General features: G+C 31.3%; 2 protein-coding genes across 2 annotated transcripts; both read right to left on the bottom strand.

Annotated features, from left to right (window-relative positions):
• Nucleotides 1–7,246: 7,246 nt before the first annotated feature.
• Nucleotides 7,247–8,628, bottom strand: LOC126881726 (uncharacterized). The gene is made up of 3 exons (XM_050646184.1): nucleotides 7,932–8,628; nucleotides 7,765–7,872; nucleotides 7,247–7,584 (listed from the first exon to the last, which is right to left on the bottom strand). The coding sequence occupies exons 1-3, from the start codon at nucleotides 8,626–8,628 to the stop codon at nucleotides 7,340–7,342; spliced, it is 1,050 nt and encodes a 349-aa protein (XP_050502141.1). The 3' UTR covers nucleotides 7,247–7,339.
• A 19-nt stretch (nucleotides 8,629–8,647) lies between these two features.
• Nucleotides 8,648–13,446, bottom strand: LOC126881724 (uncharacterized). Its single transcript, XM_050646177.1, has 2 exons — nucleotides 12,969–13,446; nucleotides 8,648–10,170 (listed from the first exon to the last, which is right to left on the bottom strand). Exon 2 carries the CDS (start codon nucleotides 9,581–9,583, stop codon nucleotides 8,648–8,650), a length of 936 nt encoding a protein of 311 aa, XP_050502134.1. The 5' UTR covers nucleotides 9,584–10,170; nucleotides 12,969–13,446.
• Nucleotides 13,447–22,156: the final 8,710 nt, after the last annotated feature.

Here is a 22,156-nt window from a genome sequence, read left to right as displayed (position 1 = left end):
TTGAATATTTCCTGACAGGTATGAGATAACAACATGAAATTTGGTATGTGAGGGTTTCTTGTGTCGAGAAAACTGAATTCCCTACCATAAATTATGTATTGCCCAGAGGGCGCCACATACGCCTTTCAGCACTCATTTATTACGTTCAATTTTTTTTATCCCTCACTCTGTATAATTTTGACATTAAAATTTTCATTCTCCTATTAGTTTTACATAAAAAAGGTATACTTCCTGCATCTCCCTAAATTCAACCGTTTTCGAGATAAACGCAGTTTAAATCTGCGATACACCATCATTTTTAGCATATCATTGTACATAGTTACACCCGAAAAATAACTTAAAACCATAAAATTATCCAAAAATGTATCGCAAATTTCTTCAAATACAATTTACGATGCAATGAGATAAATTTGAGAACTGGCACAATTATTATGGTTTTAAGTTATTTTTCGGGTTTAACTACAATGATATTATGCTAAAAATGATATCGCAGATTTAAAATGGGTTTATCTCGAAAACGGTTGAGTTGAGGGAGATGAAAGAAGTATACCTTTTTTAAGTAAAGCTAATAGAAGAATAAAAATTTTAATGTCAAAATTATATAGAGTGAGGGATAAAAAAATTGAACGTAATAAATTAGTGCTGAAAGGCGTATGTGGCGCCCTCTGGGCAACACATAATTTTTGGTAGGGAATTTAGTTTTCTCGACTCAAAAAACCCTCACATACCAAATTTCATGTTGTTATCTCATACCTGTCAGGAAATATTCAATAATTAATAAAAAAAAAGTTTAATTTTGACACCCTCTATCTCGGATATTATAAACTTTGTACTAAGGTAAGTTAGCTTAAATATGCATATTTTAACCTCAGGAACCTGAGGTTAAGCTATGGCCAATTCTTTACCCAACACCCTGTATTGGTACTTTTTATTACTATTTCAAAATAAAGATAAATTTTAATCTGATATTCACTATGGCTATGGGAGTCAACCTTCACCTACTTTACGTTCTTTATCATTTATAACGTTCCAGAACTAGAGCATAAGAATAAAGAACATCAGACAGTCGATTAATTTTGATATAATACGTCCAAAGGAAACAAACCTCTCTTTGTGACGTACACATGACGTATAGATGGAGAGTAACCTGTTGTTCGTGAAAAAATTATTGATATCCACCGTTAACGTTCACGGTCAGTAAAAGGGGCTTTGAGCTATTTTTAATCTTAGAAACGATCTCTACTTACAAGACATAAAATATTATAATATAAAATGTCAAAATACCTATATTAATATTTTGTATTTTGACAACGACATCTGATGTGGTCGCCCGGGTAGGTTCACATTATTCAATTTACGACTTTATTAGTAGGAATGTAACTTAATGTTAGTGTTTTTCAAGTGTATTTGGAATTTAGTATATACATACATATTTGTAAATTATCAACATCTACCTATTCATAACCGAAAGTGGAAAAATTTAAAGAAATATCATGATATTACAAATCGCCGGTCCGGAATAAGAATGACGTAACTGCAAAAAGCCAAATTTTTCAGGAGAACAAAAAAACGAATTTTAAATATTTTAAGTAGGGATTAAATGAGGGGTAATCGTCCAGGAGCATCGGCATGGCGTTTATTCAGTGGCGTAGCAAGCCACACAGGGGCCCCGTATCAATATTTGTCGCGGGGCCCTTTTTCACGACTGATATGGGATAGTACTAAAAACTGTTTAACTAAAGCAGCAAAAGCGTTTGTACAGAAAAGAATAGTAGATAGAAAAGAATAGCTTTATTTTCATTGAAAATTTTACAACTTTATGGACAAAAATTACAAAGAGTCTAATAAATACAGTCAACTGAAATTACATAAATCGTTAATATTACAAAATAAAAGCAGGGCCGCGCCGTCCACGTGTGCAATGTGTGTGGCGTACACAAGCCACAACAATTAAGGGGCAACACTAGAGTTGTTACAAATTTTTTAATAGGCAATTTTTAAAAAAATTGAGTATTTTTAGGGCGCCATTAAATGTTTTGCACGCAGGCGATATAATTTAATAAAAGACAGTGAAATAAAACAAAAGCAATCTATTACAAACTTTAAACAAATTTCAAATTACATAATACAACCTTAGGAACTGATAAGTTGTGCGTATCACACCCAAATATAAATAAAAATACTTTAGTTACTTGTACATAAGAGTAACTGTAATTTCTTAGATATTCATATTGCTATTTTGGTAATTTAAAAATAATATCGGATTGGGCAGCTGTACTAGAACTCTAAAAAGGAAGACCATATCGACGATGAGGCAAGAACAAAGAAAATTATGTTCTTTTGGAAGTTGCTACATTCATTTCCTCCAAAACAAATCTTATTGCATAGAAGCTGAGGTTAGTTCCTTACTTAACAAACCGATAAGAAAATACCAAGAAATTTTACAGAATTAACGTAGTAATCTGGCTGTTATTAAAAAGCAAGTGTTAATTAATGCTACTTACCGTCTTATTTACCTTAAAAGAGAATTCATTAGAGTCGGGCTAGGTTTTTATTATATGTAGATCAGAAACTATAGTTGCATGAAAAGTTGCAATATTTGAGTTGCTCGTAGTGATACTGGTATCATAAGAAAAAATTAAAATATTTCCATCGATTTTTAAATTAATAGTGATCCTTGATATTGAACCCTGTGGTACCACACATAAAATGTTTTTGAGAATAAAGTCAGTATAAATATTCAAAGGTAAAGCGATTACAAAAATTGTGGCATTATACATTAGACAGTGTCTCACACAGAGCCAACGGTGAATGGACACTGAAAAGTTGTTTCAAAGCAAAAAAGCTCTGTTGTTATGGAATATCATACATATAATTTATAATATAGATAAAGAATCCATTACACGAAAATGGGAAAAACAATACACATTGTTTCACTTCAAAGCGATGTAATAGTGAAGTTGTAGAATATTTTGTTCAATTTTTTTAATGGAACTTTTGTTTCTACATGCCGCGCCGGGGCCCTTGATTGTCAGGGGCCCCGTATAATTGATACGGCTGATGCGGCGGTAGCTACGCCTCTGCGTTTATTCTAACAATTATTATGACTTTTATTTTTATCCCTGCTGGTTCGAATTTCATTATCTTATTTTAATCCCCCCACCCTAAACCCTTTTTACAGTTGCGTCATTCTTCATCTAAAACTTTTTAAATATTTAAAATAGTGATTATATAAAGAGTAACCATCCAGAGCATCGGTATGGCGTTTATTCTTACAATGATGGCTTTTAGTTTAATCCCAATTGGTTCGAATTTCATTATCTTAATTTAATCCCCCCATTTTCAACCCTATCTACAGTTGCGTTATTCTGAATCTGAAAATTTTTCTGTACAAAAAAACTATTTTTAAATATTTTGTATGCCGTTTATTCTTACAGTGATGGCTATTATTTTCATTCCTATTGGTCTGAATTTCATTATCTTAATTTAGTCCCCCCATTTTCAACTCTATTTACAGTGCCGTCATTCTTCATCTGAAACAAGGTCGAAAATGGTGCTTATTTCAATAACGACGCAACTACCCTGTAGTGGCTCAGCACATTGTTAAAGTTCTGTCACGTTTGTATCATCTGTATACAGTATTTTCGAAGTTAATTACGCACTAAACAGGAACTGACAAAATTTGCAGTTACGTCATTCTTATTTCGGACCGGCGAAATGTGTAATAAATCTAGCAAATAAGCAATTTGGCTTTCTCAAAAAACAAACTATTCTTTTACCTTTCGCCTCAAATATTATTTTTAATAAAACTATCTCACCCCTTAGAATTTTGGCTAATTTGCATAGCGTACAAAGACATATTTCCACAAAGTTTGTCTTCATACAAATAGTGGCACTTAAGATTCTCACTAAAACTTTTAATATTTAAAGCTCAAAAACTATATAGGATTACTATGGAAAGCCGTTTGACTTAGATATGAACTTGTGATATGATATTCTGAAGGCTAAAATTACTTATCGTAGATAGATGGCTCTTACGAATACCGTCTAATACGTGTATTATTTGTTGAATAGACAATTAGTTAAATGCTGACCTACTTCAATTCACTTAAAATAAAGTTAGGATAAAATAGACGAAAGCAAATAAAGAATATGTAATAAAATAAATATATACACGGATCCTATTTCAAATGAAGCGGAGGGAACAAAACGGTATTATCAAAATAACCTAAAAAACTACAAGCTACATCGGGTGAAGCTAGAGTATAATCGCCCAATATACAGGGTGTCCCAAAAAGATTGGTCATATAATATTATACCACAGATTTTGGGGTCAAAAATAGGTTGATTGAACCTCACTTACCTAATTATACAGGGTGGTGAATCGTAAAACCGGCCATAGGAAACTCAATGTAAAATTATAAACTGTTAAATTCCTGCTTCCCTCATTATTTTACATCAAAAGTCATATAAAGGTATTTGTAGAGAATTAAAATCTGTATTAAAAACAAAAGTTAAAATTGTCCTACGATCTAAACACATTCCAAAATTTTGAAAATATTATACATATGCCATAATAGGTATGTGTGTAAAATTTAGACCCACGTTACTATTTAACTGACAGTGCGAACATTATTGATTAAATAAAACATTTTTATTATTAATACTTTCTCCTCAACTGAGGGTATCTTATCATCTTTATTATTATTATTTATAAACAATAAACGATAAAATAAACACTTTTTGATAGTACATATATTGTTAATTTTAATAACTTCATTGTAACAGAACGCAACCGTTACATATTATGACATTGTGTGGGGTCTAACTTTGGCGTGAAAATTTATTATATTTTTACAAAATTTAGGAATATGTTTAATTCGTTGAACAATTTTAACAGTTGTTTTTAATACAGATTTCAATCCTCTAAAAATAGTTTCTTATGTGTTTTGATGTTAAATAATTAGGGAAGCAGGAATTCAACAGTTTAAAATTTTACATTGAATTTCCTATGGGCCGTTTTCCAATTCACCACCCGGTATACAATAGTGCACTCAAAAAAAAGTTACAGCCCTTTAAAATTAAAAAATGAAAATCGATTTTGTATCATATATATCGAAAACTCTTAGAGATTTTTTATTGAAAATGGACATGTGGCATTCTTATGGCAAAAACATCTTAAAAAAAATTAAAGTTAAATTTGTTCACCCCAATAACAATTAACAAATAACAATTTTATGGTGGTTTTGTTCCTTTAAAACTCCCCCCCCCCCCCCGCAGATTTTGTACGTTCCAATTATATTATTATTGTGGCACCATTAGTTAAAAACAATAAACAATGTTTTTAATACTTTTTTGCCTCCTAGTACTTTTTCAATAAGCCAGTGTTTATCGACATATTTTGATTATTTGTCGAATCTACCACATATTTGCAATTACGATTATAGAGACCTGTTAATAATCTGAAAATTTATTTAATTTACATTTGTAGGTATATTTTGAAAAAGAAGCCACATCTAGATAAAAGGTGACTTTTCAAGAAAATACTAACAGGCAAAAAGTTTTAAAAACACTGTGTTTAACTAGTGGTACCACAATAATAGTTTAATTGGAACGTACACAAACATTTGGGGTGTTTAAAGGAACAAAACTCCCATAATTTTTTTATGTAAATATATTTGGTTTATCGAGAAAACCAAGAGGCAAAGAAGTTTTAAAAACGTTTTATTTAACTAATGGTACCACAATAATGAATTAATTGGAACGTACCCAAAAGTTTGAGGGGCTTAAGGGAACAAAACCAACATAAAATTTTTATTGGGTGGACAAACTTCACTATAATTTTGTTTTAAGATGTTTCTGCCATAAAAATGATACATGTCCATTTTCAACAAAAAATCTCTAATAGTTTTCGATATACATATTGGAAAAAATCGATTTTCATTTTGTATATTCAAAGGGCTGTAACTTTTTTTATGAGCCCATTTGTACTAAGGTAAGTTAGGTTCAATCGAACTATTTTTGGCCCCAGAATGTGTGGAATAATTTATGACCAATCTTTTCGGGACACCCTGTATAATGTACATTGTACATCTACCAAAATACACCAAAAGTTCTATTGTCTTTTTGTTCAAAATACACTTGGATTATTAAAAAAACTATTAAGCAGATAGCATATATTGAACACCTACATTAAAATTAACTTCACATACATGAAAACCTTGAGAAGGAAAGAAAATGTCTTGAATGTCTTTTCAACGTACATGTAACCACTTCATTAAACGCCATTTCTTATCGACTGGTAATCTGGTAATCTAATAAATATAATAAATTACATTATATTTATAGGACATCCGATTTGGGCGTCGAAACGTTAATAAAATTATTTTTTCAATGTAACTGTGGCTTATTTCCCAATCAAAATAATTAATTATAAAAATGCCACAAGGAAATAGCTTCAGAACAACAATATAATAAATATTTTATTGGGGGTTTTAATAGTTGTACTTAAACAATGGTAATAAAAAATATTATTTATAGTATTTACTTTTATTTTCTATAGTAAACACTAAACACTAAACACACACACACACACACACACACACACACACACACACATATACACGCTGTGCAATATTTATGGCAACGTGTGCATAAGCCCCAATTGTGGTTAAATTGAGAAGATGTCATAAACAGAGTACCGTGACGAAGAAAAATCTGTGTGTAAAGAAACCATTGATTTACACTCCGTTTTGTCGAAGCTATGCATATATATCACTTGTGGCAACGGAACCACAAATATGCTTCAACAGATAGTGTGTAAAAAAGTTGCCAGAAGTATCTAGATATGTGATCGTGTGTAACATAGGTTGCCAAAAGTATTAAAAAATGAAATGTGTTTGGAAAGCAGTGTTGCCATGTTTAAGAAAAAATCTAGATATATTTAGAAACATTTTATATTAAGCACGTATCGGTATCAATGTAGTTTATACTAGAAATGAGTAAGATAAAGTTATTCTAGGAATTAAGTGTTTTACAAAGTGTCACAGTTAGGTAGGATCTACATTAATTTTTTGGATTATTTGATGAGTGACAAAACTAGGATTAAAATATCATTGTTGTTAATTCTGAACAATACTTTAAATAAACTGAAATATCTAAATTAAAAAATTGAAAAATTAAATGTAAATTAAAATAACGATTATGCATTCAATAAAACTTGAAACATAAAAAATGCTTGGTGAATAATTCAAATAAATCTAGTCTTATTAGGACCAAGAAATTAATGTAAAACCTTGAAATAAAACTGCTAGGACATCTAAAAATCCAGCATTATTAATTATTTTTTGCTATTTTTATTGCGCATAAGTTTAGTAATTTCATTTTTAACACAAAATTTAATCTTTGACCAACATCTTTCAACTAATATGGGATGTAGCACAATGCATTTCTCACATTCTTTTTTGTTTGGTACAATTCCCTTCTTAATATTAAGTTTAAAATAATTGCAGACGGCTTCCTTTTCTTGATTCGTCCATGGAACTGGACCTCTGGAAATCTTTTTAGACTTTTTTGCTTTGGTTACTAAAAAATCAATAAACAATAAATTAATAAATTATATTGTTAGCAAAAAATAGTATTCTCATTTTAATTTGGCATGTTTTTACAACGCCCCAGTTACCTCAGATTACAACTGAAATATTCCATATATTGTTGACTGTTTTTTTTTAGTTTTGACTTAAGATTGTTCAAATAATCACTTACATTTTGTTTTGTGAATGGTCTGAACATTTTCATCATTACCAATTCCTGCTTCACCTTCCGGTTCAGCTTCTGGTTCTTCTTCCTCATCTTCTTCTAAAGTAGGCAGATCTAGAAAATGAATCATAGAAGCAAACAAATTAATACTAGTTAAATATTCAAAACATTACCTTTAATTTCTATTTCGTCAATAGATTTTCCAGCAAACTTGTTCACTTCACCTTTATCAACAGCTATAAGCAATCGACTTACTTTGGTGAGTTCAATCGCACTTTCGTGCATTCTGTAAAAATCACGATGTACTTTGATGTCATGACCTAAGTGACGAGCTAACCAGTCATATTGATTTTCTGACATGTCAAATAGTTGACATACAGTTGCTACATATTTACGCAACTTTGTTCCCGTTATTGCTGAAGGATTCTGCAAATCAATTTCTTCACATATTTTTTTCAAGCAATCATGCCCCCTAAGATTTGAACTAGATGGATTAGATCTGGCGAAAATGTATACATTTTGACTTGAAATCCCACATGTAACTCTATGTTGAATCAAAATATCAATACATTGTTTCGTATTTGGAGTTAGGATTACTGGGAACTTTTTGCCACGTTTCCCTTCAATTTCCACTAGTGTCAATGACTCTGCCAGTTTTTTTTCGATTATTGTGAGAGAATTTTTTATTTCGTCCGTATTTTGCTCTGCCCAAGTTGGTCGGGAAATATAATCAGTTAGCTTCATTTTTGCTGCTTCACCCGATCTGCGTTTATTAAACAATATTATTCTAGATAAAGTTAACGTTGCAAGCCGTGTCCACTTATAATTATTAGTGTAGTCTTGTATTAATTCTTGTTTAGCCTTTAACATGTTTGTATCGATATAATTACTAAGTTTCACTAAATCGGTCGTAATTGGCAAAAGTTGAGTGGAATTCAATTTTCTTCGGTAAAGTGTGGATATAGCATTGGAAGATATTCGTATGCTCCATTCCATTTCCATCAGCTGAAGGAATGATAACAATGACTTGTTTTTTTTTCATATTTCCTGCTCTTAAAGCACTGCCTCTCTGAATAGCCACACATTTCTTAAGAGCATAACCCAATTTTAAAGCTAAACTCGGAGTATGAAATTCTGGTCTACAGTTACTACTAGCTGCCATGGTCATACTAATGTCTTTAGTTGCTTGAACAACCACATCGAATTTCTCAGGAACCAGAAAATCGCCAAGCGTTTGCGACCTACTGTTAGTTAATTTCTTAAGGGATATAACTAAACGAGCTAGCTGCCTCATGGTTTGTCTTATTAACTCGTTTTGAGTATCACCATACTTCTCGTACTGCATGGCTCCATATTTCAATATCAAAATATCATTGTTGCAGGTGTTACCAATTTCATCGTTTTTAAACTTTGCTATTATTGAATTTGTGAAATTTTTAGTAAAACCAATTCCGAATATATCAGCTACGAGAGCATTGCTTTCGGCAATAACATGACGGGATTCTTTCTGGTCATCAATATTAACTTTTTCCTTGCATGTATATTTCACATGATGCCAGATATGTTTTTTCAATAAAAATCCTAGACAGTTGGGACAGGGACCATAATTGATATCACTAACAAATTGTGCTTCATCTGCTGTTGGCCGTCTAATTACTATCAGCTGTCCTTTTTTTGTAGAAAGAACGTTGCAATTGTGATAGAAGTCTCCCACCCTAATCAATTCTAAGAAAGCTTGCTTTCTCTTTTGAGAACCCTTGGGATGAAGTAAACATTTTTTTACTTCTGATTCTTCGGAATGAACGGTTTCAAAGTGTCTTGCCATAAGTATAACTTGCTTACTACAGTAGTAACAAGCATGAATTTTATTTCTTACTCTTTTACCACTTTTTCTAATTGCTGCATTTATTTCAATTTCATTCCGACAATTTTTTTTCCTGTACGTTATGGACTTATCAGTAAGCTGAGAACTGTTTGTTGTACCTCCACTGTCACGATTTTTGATATTGTTACTAAATTTGTCAGATGTCTCATAGTGTGTTTTTAACCCATCACTTGCTGGTAGATCTTTATTATTGCAATTAGAAACATTTTCAGATAATTCAGTTACGTTAACGATTTTATTTCCATTGTGGTTTAAAATTAACCCTTCACTAACAGCTAAATCTTCATCATTACAATTAGATATTATATCAATAGGTTTTTGGCTTTCACTGTAGTTGAGGCTTGTAAGATACTTGTTTATAATAAAACTTTTATCGCTTTGATTATTTTCAGTTAATATATTCAAATTTCCTTCGCTAATTACGATATTTTGAATAACGTGTATCTTCTTAGATGGCGGACTGTCTGAACAATGAGACGATGGAATATACTCGCTGCCGCTAGTTTTAGGTTCACTTTCAGAGGAATCTGAAAAAATTGGGATAAAATGTGGATACAAATTAACACGCTACTCATACAATACGCGACAGTTTCACTCATGTTCGATTCCACCAACCATTGCATAAATTTAGGTAATACATAGGTACAAGAATTCCTATATACAATTTACGTGATAGGAAATACCTAATAATGTCACTCTTAGATATTATTTACACAGTGCGTCCATAAAGTAACGCATAAATTCATTATTACCTAAATAAACAATAATATTAGATGTTCCCGAAACAGGTTAATTTTTGAATTCAATTTACTTTTTTTTTTCAAATTATAATCTAACTTACAGGGTGAACCATCTTCGTGTGATGACGTCATCACCATTTTTTTAAATGGAAACTCTTTTTTCATTTCCGGATTGCTCTTTGTGCACCTAGATCGTGAATCTATTTCACAATCTACGGTGAGCAGTAAATACAGAGAATTAGGACATGTGAGGGATGCAAATTGCAAGATAGACCAACACTTGATGAATATACAATGCGGAGATTATCAAGGGATTTTGGTATTGGAAAGTCTTCAGTATCAAAAAGAATAAGATACCACCCTTATAAAGTACGTGTTATCCATGAATTGGCTGAAGACAACTTTGACCAAAGAACTGAATTCTGCGACTATAATATGATGAACCAAAATAACAATTTCATTGATAACGTTTTATTTTAGGACGAGGCAACGTTTTATTTGAAAGGTAGTGTTAACCAGCAAAACACTCGTTATTAGTCTGATGAAAATCCACACTGAATGCAAGAGTCCCATACGCAAAGACCACAAAAAACCAACGCATGGGCTGGTATTGTGAGAAATACAATTATTGTTCCATATTTTTTGACGAAAATTCAACAGGACCATTATATCTGGATTCCCTATAAAATTTATTAATTCCTGATCTGATCCAGCTTTTTACTGGTATATTCAAATACCCACTGTTTTAAACCGCTGAATCTGGTTTCAACAGGATGGCGCACCGCCACATTTCGCAGTAACTATGCGCGATTTTTAAACAGAACTTCTTCACAAAGGTGGATAGAAATAATGGGACTAGTGGAATGTCCCGGTAGATCACCTGATATATGCCCATTAGACTTCTTTTTATGGGGGTTATTTAATATCTGATATCTTTTCACAAAGAAACCTGGAAATATCCGACAACTACAAGACGAATTAGACAAGAAAGACATATAATACCCGCAATACTACATAATGTTAGATACGAAAGTAATGCCCGGTTCAGTCATTGTCTAACGATCAATGAAGAACAATTTGAACATTTATTGTAAATATTCGTTTGTTTGATTTTGGTAGTGGATCACAGTAATTGCAAAAGTACATAATTCCATTTAATTTGTTTATTACATTCAGTAACGTATTACTTTCCATAAACAATTTTCATAAACTTTTTTTTGTATTTCTGCCCACCCTGTACCAATTTTAAGCAACGTGTTATACATTTTTGAAATCGGCTCAGCAAGGCAAATCCGCATATTGAAAAAAGGGCTTCCATTTAAAACAAAAGGTGAGCGGTCGTAGGACCGCCGACAGAAGCTTGCTTCTTCTGCACAATAGAATAGATATCGTGTGGTCGTAGAAAAAATCATTTGTGTAATTCGATTGGAAAATTATTTGCCGCTTTCAATAAATTGCAACTTTAATATCGTGTAGTCGTAGAAAGAATATTGTGTGTAATTGGATTGAAAAGCTATTTATCGCTTTTATTAAATGGCAACTTGCAGTTTGTTCTGCGGAAATGAAAAGTCATATTTCTTTGGTATCGTGTGGTCGTAGAAAAATATTGTGGGTAATTCGATTGGGAAGTTATTTGCCCCTTTCAATAAATTACAACTAGTAGTCTTGTCGAAGAAACTAGAAAATGCCTATTTCTTTAATATCGTGTAGTCGCAGAAAAAATAGTGTGTGCAATTCGATTGGAAAGCTATTTGCCGCTTTCCATAAATGGCAACTTGTAGGTTGTTCTAAGAAAATGAAAAATCTACATTCCTTCAGTATCGTATGGTCGTACAAAAAATATTCTGTATAATTCGATTGGAAAGCTATATGTCGCTTTCAATAAATGGCAACTTGCAGTTTGTTCTAAGAAACTAGAAAATGCATATTTCTTTAATATCTTGTGGTCGTAGAAAAAATATGCAGTATAATTCGATTGGAAAGCTATATGTCGCTTTCAATAAATGGCAACTTGCAGTTTGTTCTAAGAAAATGGAAAATGCATATTTCTTTAATATCGTGTAGTCGTAGAAAAAATATTGTGTGTAATTCGATTGGAAAGCTATTTGCCGCTTTCAATAAATGGCAACTTGTAGTTTAAATTTATTGTACTATCTTACTATCTTGTACCATCTTACTAAAAATAATAAACAACTAAACGATTTAATAAAACGTCCACGTATAATTAAAAAAATTAGCTTGTACTACTTGTAGTTTGATCTAAGAAAATGAAAAATTTCTTATGTCGTGCAATAAGAAGCAAGCTTCAAAATGGTGATGATGTAATCACACGAATGTGGTTCACCCTGTACACTAGATTATAATTTAAACAAATAGTAAATTAAAATCAACCTGTTTCGGGTATTTCTAATTTTATCGTTTATTTAACTAATAATGAATGAATGCCTTTATAGACGCACTGTATATATGGCGTGGTGAAACGTAAATTGCATTTAGTGATTTTTAAATCTGACTGGTGAAATAGGTGGATAGATATTTTGAATTGAATAGTCAAACTAAAGTACAAAAATATTACATATACTTACCATTTAAAGTCGTATCATTCAATAGCACGTGTTTGGAATCCAACACTTGTTCACGTTCCTCTCTATTTAGACATTTTGTAGATTCATATTTTGGAAGAAATATAAGGTTATTTTGCAACTTATCACATGATTTGGTTTCGAGTAATTATTGTTGTTTTGTCTTAGATGTAATTTCATTAGCAGCATTTATTTTGTTAACGGCATTTTTCAGCTTTTGTAATCTCGTTTTGTACATGTTAATATTTCACCTACACACAATCCAAATTGCGGCAACTCAACTCTAAAGTCTAACTAGAACTAAAATAACGGTCCAGCAACATCGCATTGTTGGGTAGAGGGAGCCACTATCTTACCACGCCCCCGTTGCCATAATTTGGCTTGTGTTAGTAACATGCCTCAAACTAAATAATGGAAACTAACACACATTCTAGAGAAATTAAATTAAAAACAAATTTATTGACATTTCTTCAAAAAACGAGTATCTACTGAAATGTAAACCAGATTTTCAGTTTATTGCTTCAAAATCATGACGAAATGATGTGATGTTAGTGACATAAATACCAAAAAAATTCTGGCAACGTGTGTAAGTTGCCACAATTTTAGAAGTTACCAGAGTGCAGGCTTATTCACACACAAGTTGCCATAAATATCCTGACACACACACACACACACACACACACACACACACACACACACACACACACACACACACACACACACACACGCACACACACCCACCCACACACACACACACGCACCCACACACCCACACACCCACACACACACACACGCATGCGCACACACACATACACACACACACACACACACACACACACAATTCAATATTATCTCTTCAAAAACTATATCAAACACCAATTTAAACAAAATGGTTTCTACCTCATATGAGACAGGAGATCTGTCATTACAGGATATAACTTAGTGACGTCACGAATGTTCGCTCGCTTTTTCGATCCTTTGAAAATATTTAAATACACAGAAAATTTTAAATTTGTATTGCTAAGTTATTATGAGTTTTTGGGGCGTGAAATTTTTAAAATCTTATTTTCAAACGAAACAACTTTATTATGTAATAAAACAAAAATGGACAAGTTTCTTATTAATAAATATATCTGTCAATCAAAAAAAAAAGAAAAAATCTGATTTGACCTTAGGAATCCCTGTTACCATTTATGTACTTAAGTGATACTCATATTGCAAGTGATTTTTCAAACAAATCTACTTTTGTAGCTTTATAGATCGACAGAAATAATGTCATTGCTTGTGGTTAGCCATTTCACATTCCGATCAACTTCCTTTCTCGAAAGCCGTTCGATCTATGTTAGTGTTGTTGGCAGTTACTTTATTAAAAATGAACTCCCAGACATGCTGTATTATATTTAATAGAAGGAAATCTAATACATAATGTTCAGCTACTATTTTTATTTTCCTTGACCCCGTCCAATACCCTATTTCCTTTTTATGACATAGAATATAGTGTGTCTTCTGCACTATTTTTGCTATCGAGACACTGATTACACTCGCTGACAGATATACGATTACCTACCTATTTTACAGAGAACTATTTCAGTTTTTTTATTTGGCACAAAAAATAAATAAGTCGCAGCTAAGGAAAAGGAAGTTGTTATTCTATTTTTGAGTTAATAAATTTTCGTTCTAAGAATTTCAGTTTCTGAACAAAAATAAAGAATACGCATAAAATCTATCGTCTGGCATTGTTGTTGGCAATAAAATTATTTACATTATCATATTATAGGTTAATTTATACGGATTGTCCTAACATAATTTGAGCAACAGTTTCTGTAAGAGTATTGTGGGGATATTCAATTGAGAAGACGATGGTCTAGACATAGTCAATCATAATGGAATACAAATGCAATCGGTTGGGAGCGGCAACTATGATTATACGTCACGTTGTGCACTCTGACGTCGCGGGGGACGATCTTATGTGTATGCTTTATATGTGATTATTAGACTTATGCCAATATGCAAATAAAAAAGTTTGAAATATGCCCATAAATATGCAGTATTTTATGCAAAATTATGCAGCATTTTATGCAAAATATGCATATTTATCTAGAAAATATGCATGTAATAAAGCATATTTACAATATTGTTTTATTTACAAAAATACTTACAATATTATAAATACATAACATATACAATTAGGTCTGGATCCCGCGTATGAATAAAAAGTTGATTAATAGCAAGCTGAAAATTTGTTAATAGATTAAGGGTGTCTAGTCGGATAAACTTTGATATATGGGAACACTGGAACAGGGGCAGTTTTAATTGTGGAACAGGTTAAAAATTTGGAACGGTCAGACCACGAAAACGGCACATGTATTTTGTCCGACAGAACAAAGTTAAACTCTCCGAACAGAGATTAAACTCTCATCCAAAAATCAGACTGCTATTTATCACCAAATGGGCGTTTTAATGAGTGGAACATGTAGAATATGTCAAATGACAGGAATTATGACAGGTGATAAATATCAGCCTGATTTTTGCATGAGAGTTTAATCTCTGTTCGGAGAGTTTAAGTCTATTCCGTCGGACAAAATAAATGTGCCGTTTTCGTGGTCTGGCCGTTCCAAATTTTTAACCTGTTCCACTATTAAAACTGCCCCTGTTCCAGTGTTCCCATATATCAAAGTTTATCCGACTAGACACCCTTAAGCTATTAACAAATTTTCAGCTTGCTATTAATCAACTTTTTTTTCATACGCGGGATCCAGACCTAAATTATTTTAACATATATAAATATTATTTTGAATTATGGTAACAATAGATTATCAAATGATGTTCAAAATTTTCTAATAAAAACTTATGGCTTCTATCTGAACACATATATTTGTTGTAAATAGAAAAACTTCTTTCCACATCAATTGATGTAACTGAGGCATTTTTCAAATTTACTATAATAGATGGTTCTAAATTAAGTGGTTCAGAAAATGTCCCAGCTAGTACTTGAACCACTTAAAAAAGAACCTGGTAACCACTATTTTTTTCCAGGGTTACTTTAAATTTTTGAAAAATATCCTATCCAATAGTACCTTTAACGTTTTGACAAAATGACTCAAATTCTTTTATTAAAACTGTACTCTCTAACAATGATAATTTGGATAATTCTAATTGATTTATAGTTTTCTTGATAAAACTATAATTTGATTTTATGAATGACAGTTACTGTTGGAGAATGTTATTTTGGAAGGCTTGCTTAGTTTCCAATAAAGATTGGCAACTATCATCCGTTAAAAGGATAATTATTATTTTTTAAATCAACAAAATGATCAGCATTGAAATTAGCTGCTTCCAACCATGTTCCCCAACTTGTTAAAATGGCTTGCGGTGGCAGTGAAACAGCAGGAAGCATATCTCTGTAACATTGTATTCTTACAGGTGATTTTAGGAATACCTTTTTGACGCTCGCTATTAAACTGTTAACTAGTGGAAATTTTTTTCTTACTTCTTCCGCAACTCTGTTTATTCCATGCGCGCTAAACAAGTGACATGTATTAAGTTTGGATAAAATATTTTTAAATTTTGTCTTGCTTTCACCATATATGGTGCGGCATCAGATAAAATAAGGATTAATTTATCATTAGGCACAGCAGCAGGAAGAAAACAGTTTGCTAATGCTTCTTGTAGAAACCGTGATATTGTTAGAGCGTTGGTTTTTTCCACTTGCTTACAGGAAATTAAATACGATTTTGGAAATGTTTCATCGCTAAGTACACCAATCAACAAGTGCACAATGTATCTTCCTGAAGAGTCAGTGGTCTGGTCCACACATATGTAAAAGTAATTATTACCTATTTGGGCTTTTATGTTGTGGATAACTGAGGAGTATAACAAATTGACATTATTTCTCTTTAGAGTTCGTTTACTGGGAATGTTTTGTTTACAATATTTTTTTAAAAAAGAACTAAATTTTTCATTAGATAATTTTGAAAGCGGTATAATATTAGAAGGTACTAATGCACGACACAAGTCTTCGTTAAAAGTTTATTGTTCGGTTTGTTTTTTGGAAGTTGACTGAAAGCTCTTGGACACTGAAGGTTGATATTTTTCACCGGATGTGGTTTTTACTTTTTTAGCTAAATGTTTCGCGGTTCTGACATGCTGATCTATTTGAATTTTTTTTAGATGAAATCTAAAAAATGATATAAATATTCTATAGTTGTACCCATTTTTAAAATCTAAGATTGTAGAAATAAACTAAAAATGAACCGTTTTTGCATAACAATTAAAATATTTAGATTAAATCAAATAAAAAGCGGTGTGGTAATCTTGAAAATGTCAAGAAATGACTGTGCAAGAAGTAAGAACCCCCAAATATTTACAAGAGACTCTTGGTCTTTTCTGTTTACATTTAAAGGAAAAATACTCTAAGCATAAATTAAAAGCACTTAATTAAGTCCAATATATGATATTTTTTTGTTTTTAGCAAAATTAAAGCAAACTATGCTATTGTTAGAAAAAAAAATGTTAGCGACCTTTCAGTAGACTATTGAATGATTTGAATTTTAAATTGGTATCCTATTTTTTTATCGCCAGGAGTTTAAAAAATGTTTGAAAAAGAAAAAATACATCAATTTATTGCAAACTAGCCTTGTGTCTGTACTATTCTTAAAGATAATCTCCAATTTTAAAATATTTGATTGTACCACCGTGTAAATTTTTAAAATAAAATAAAAAATAATACATATTATGTACTTACGGTTTTGCCACAATATGAGCAATAAACTTTATCCATATCCATAGATAGCTCTTTGTAAGGTTTTATCCAAGTTGAAACATTCCTTATTTTCGGCATTTTCAAAGCACAATAATTATTCACAATTAGAAATACACATTGTTTACGCCTCCAATTTTACAACAAAAGTGAAACCAAGTGAAACTGACCTTCAAAATAAAAATTTTTACATAGAGACCTAAACTGACAAACACAAACCCTTAATTCCAGGACAAAACGTGACAAAACTATAAGCCTCTGTCTTTTATTAGTTACTATACCAAGAATTTGAATACCAAGTGATTATAAAACAAAATTAAATATTGTAATTTTCATGCTATCTGTAAGTTTGAATATAAAAATACATAGTTACCACTAAATTATATGCACTTTATGCTAACTTTATATAAAAATATGCACAATTTGACATTTTGCAAGTCTAGTGATTACAGAAACAAGAAAATATTAAAAGTTTACTATTAATTTCGTACGAATGTATCAATACATTAATAGAAATTTAATTTCCCATCATACATAAAATAATATAGGTTGTATATATATATATATATATATATATATATATATATATATATATATATATATATATATATATATATATATATATATATATATAGTTATTAGTATATTTTATTTAGTTAGTATATTTTCGTACAAAGTCAGTCCATTAGACAAAACAGTTATCCCGAGCCATCGATTTCTGATAGAGTTAGAGGAGTATATCTTTCAAATTTAAACTTAGGTGATATGTGACGTAATGAATTATGAAATATATACTTGACATAGTTTGCAAATAAAAGATTTGTAGAAAAAAAATATATCACCTAAAAATTTCTAACAATCCTGAGCCGATAGCAGATTCATACAAACCCAGTCCATCTTTATACTACAATAGGTATCCATACGGTAATTCCCGAGCCAGGCAGTGTTGCCGTAATATTAAAACGCGTAAAAAGTGCAGACTTTTAAATCATTTTACATTTGGCCGTTTTCGTCTACAAAATCAACTTCACAGTCTCGTCTACAAATTTCACGCCTAGAAATTTTAAATACAACGTACTTAGTTGAAATGGGAAGTAAAAGTTACGAGATTTAAGTTAGAACTTGTTCGAGTTACGAGATTTAAATCATAAATTTACTTTTATATACGGGTCATTCCATTTCAAATCACTCAATTTTGGAGCAAAAAAAATTTTGGACCTCCGATTTGTCTGGAAATTGGTATATAGCTTCTGCGGGACGTAAAAATAAGATATTTAAGGTCAAAAAATCTTCTTCTTTTTTTCTCAAAATGTTATTTTATGCGATTTTACAGTGATTTGATGTTAATTTATACAAATTTGCATTTTTTATCGTAAAGTATCAATGGAAAACATAATATTTTTGATATATTGATTTTCCATATCAATGGAAAACATTATATGGCATTATAACAAGTTACTTTGATTCAAAACAAGCTTTTGATCAAATTTTATAGCGTAGAAAACGTTAAAATACCGTTTTTTACATTTTTATCCATTCCCAAAATACATCATAATTGATTTGGCTGAAAATTTGCCAACAGATAGACAAAGCATGAAACTTTAGGTGATGAGTAAAGACTGGATTATATGCAAAATGCATATGCATATATATGCTGCATATTTCTCATGTTTTTCATAAATGCATATGCCTTGCATATTTGGAGATTTAAGAGCATATAAATGCATATTTTGATGGGAATTTACTCTACCCCATTTAAAAATAAGGTATATATTAGTAACATCAACATCCATTAAAATAAAATGTGAAAGTAAATATTTTGCTGTTAAGCTCCTTTGTTGTTGTACCCATAAACATAATGGGCGTTATTTATAGCTGCAAGTATCATTATCCGGATATTTAAGATTTATAGACTTCTCAGAATTTACAAATTACCTAAGTAAATACCGATTATATTTTGAATAACATTACAAATATTACCTGTACTTTCTGCTGGTGTCGGCCAACTATGAATTATTCTGGGAAAACCAACCAAAACGAAATTTTAAGCATTTTAAGGGTAGGATAGATTATTTTATTTTATGAATGGTTAGTCTTAAATCAATCGCCGATTATTCAACTTTTGTGATTGCAAGTTATTGACTATACTGTGTAAAAAAATCATTTTATTATTATTGTGAAAATGCCTAAAGTAGCAAGGGAAAAATCAAGTCTTCTCAGAAGTTGGATTGGAAGTAACAATCATCTAAAAGTTATCGACAGTGAAAGTATGTTTTGCACCATTTGTGATAAAAAGGTAAGTTCTCCACTTCAATAGATTTTTAAACTTATCAAACTTCTTTGCACATCTATGTGTCTGTCTATTCTAAAATGACAAACCGTCCCATTTCTTCAAAAACTGTTTTTTAAAGTTCGCAACGGTTTGGCTTATACAGAGCGAGGTGTTGAGAGTGGCCCACCCTGTATACTACGGTACACTGACTGTACTTTATTGTTTGACGATTTCAATTTCACTTTGAGAAATAAAAAAAAATTGGGGGAGGTTTAAAAAGTTTGATCATTTTAATGTAGGTATCTATTTACGAAAACATCTAAAACATCATTATCATTATATTCCAGATTCCATGTCAAAAGAAATTCCAAGTAGTTCAACACATAAAAACTTCACTTCACCAAACTAAGCTATCAAAAAATGATAATAAACCTCGCCAGCAGATTCTACAGAACAGTTTGCAGATTCAGAATACGTCAGTTGGGCAAGAAACCTTTGCAAAGGATTTATGCCATTTTTTTTTGAACTGCAATATCCCTCTGCACAAGTTAGAACATAAATCGTGTCAAAACTTTTTAAAAACTTATTGCAAGATTAAAGATAAACCAGCTCAAATACCAAGTTCTTCAACTCTTCGGAAAAAATATGTCAGTGCATGTTACAAAGATGTGATGACGAGTATTAAAAATCAGTTAAAAGCCGAATATCTTTGGATTTCCGTCGACGAAACAACGGATACAAAGGGTCGACAAATTGCGAATCTAATTGTTGGAGTTCTTAACGACTCTGGCGATTTTAAAAACTCATACTTAATTAGTGTAAAATGTTTGGAAAAAACAAACTATGCTACAATAGCTAGATTTGTTAACGAATCCCTAACAAATTTTTTTTTACCTGATCAAGTACCATTTGAAAAAATATTATTAATGCTTAGTGATGCCGCCTCATATATGATGAAAGCTGCATTCAATCTTAATAGCTATTTGTATAACAAGGGAGGAAAGTGCTACTTTTCCTCCCGAGAATGAAGTTTACTGCCCGACGCGTAGCGGAGGGCAGTAATCATTCAAGGGAGGAAAAGGCACTTTACTCCCATGTTATACATATGGTTTTTCCACCTTCCTCAAATTAATAACAAGTCATTTTTCATTTTTACTTAATTTATGTATGTAACTAACCAACAAAATTTATTAAAACTAAAACTAACTAGTAGGTACAATATAACTGTCAACTGTCAAATATAAGTCAAATTATTAATGTAAACATTGTTAAATCAAAATAACAATTTACTGTTTTTTACCATTCTGCAAAATACTGGGTGTTTTATAAATAAACGTTAAAATGTATAGATACTTACGTAATAGAAAATAGATATTGTACAGGGCGTCAATAAGTTATATTTCATGAATGACGTCACTTTTACTTTTCCTCCCAAGGGAGGAAAAATATTTTCCTCCCTAGGGAGGAAAAGTACAACTTTGCTCCCTACAATCAGGTCCGGAAAAGTATACTTTCGGTAGAGGTAGGTGGAAAAATCTTTTTCCCTAATTTAATTCACTGTACATGTTTGGCGCACGGCCTAAACAGAGTTGCAGAGAAAGTTAGAATTGAATTTCCCAATGTAAACACCTTAATAAATAATGTAAAAAAAGTATTTCTGAAAGCACCACTACGTGTACAGGTATATAGGGAGATGCTTCCCGATATTCCTTTACCACCAGAACCAGTATTAACCAGATGGGGAACTTGGCTTAAAAGTGCTATATTTTTATCTGAACACTACGACGACATCAAAAGCGTTATTTCAAGTTTTGATCCGACTTGTACCGCTATTGATAACTGTCAAAATATTTTTAAAGAAAAGTCTATTAAAAATCAATTGTTGTATATAAAATCGAATTTCGATATCATTGAAAGTTCAATTACAAAATTAGAGGCTCAAAATTTATGTCTTCACAATAGTATGTCTATTGTTGATTCGGTTAAACAGAAAATAACAAATCTGAATGGGGAAATTGGAGTAAAAATTAAAGATAAACTTGATGACGTTTTAAACAAAAATGAGGGTTTCACTTTATTGCGTTCAATAAATAATATAATCAATTTTGGAAACTTCGATGAAAATATTAATATGGATCCGTCTCTAATAGCAAAGTTTAA

The sequence above is a fragment of the Diabrotica virgifera genome, chromosome 1, assembly GCF_917563875.1.
Source record: "Diabrotica virgifera virgifera chromosome 1, PGI_DIABVI_V3a".
Lineage (NCBI taxonomy): Eukaryota > Metazoa > Arthropoda > Insecta > Coleoptera > Chrysomelidae > Diabrotica > Diabrotica virgifera.
Note: the sequence above shows the minus strand (reverse complement) of the source record. Positions and strands in the feature narration are given on the sequence as shown.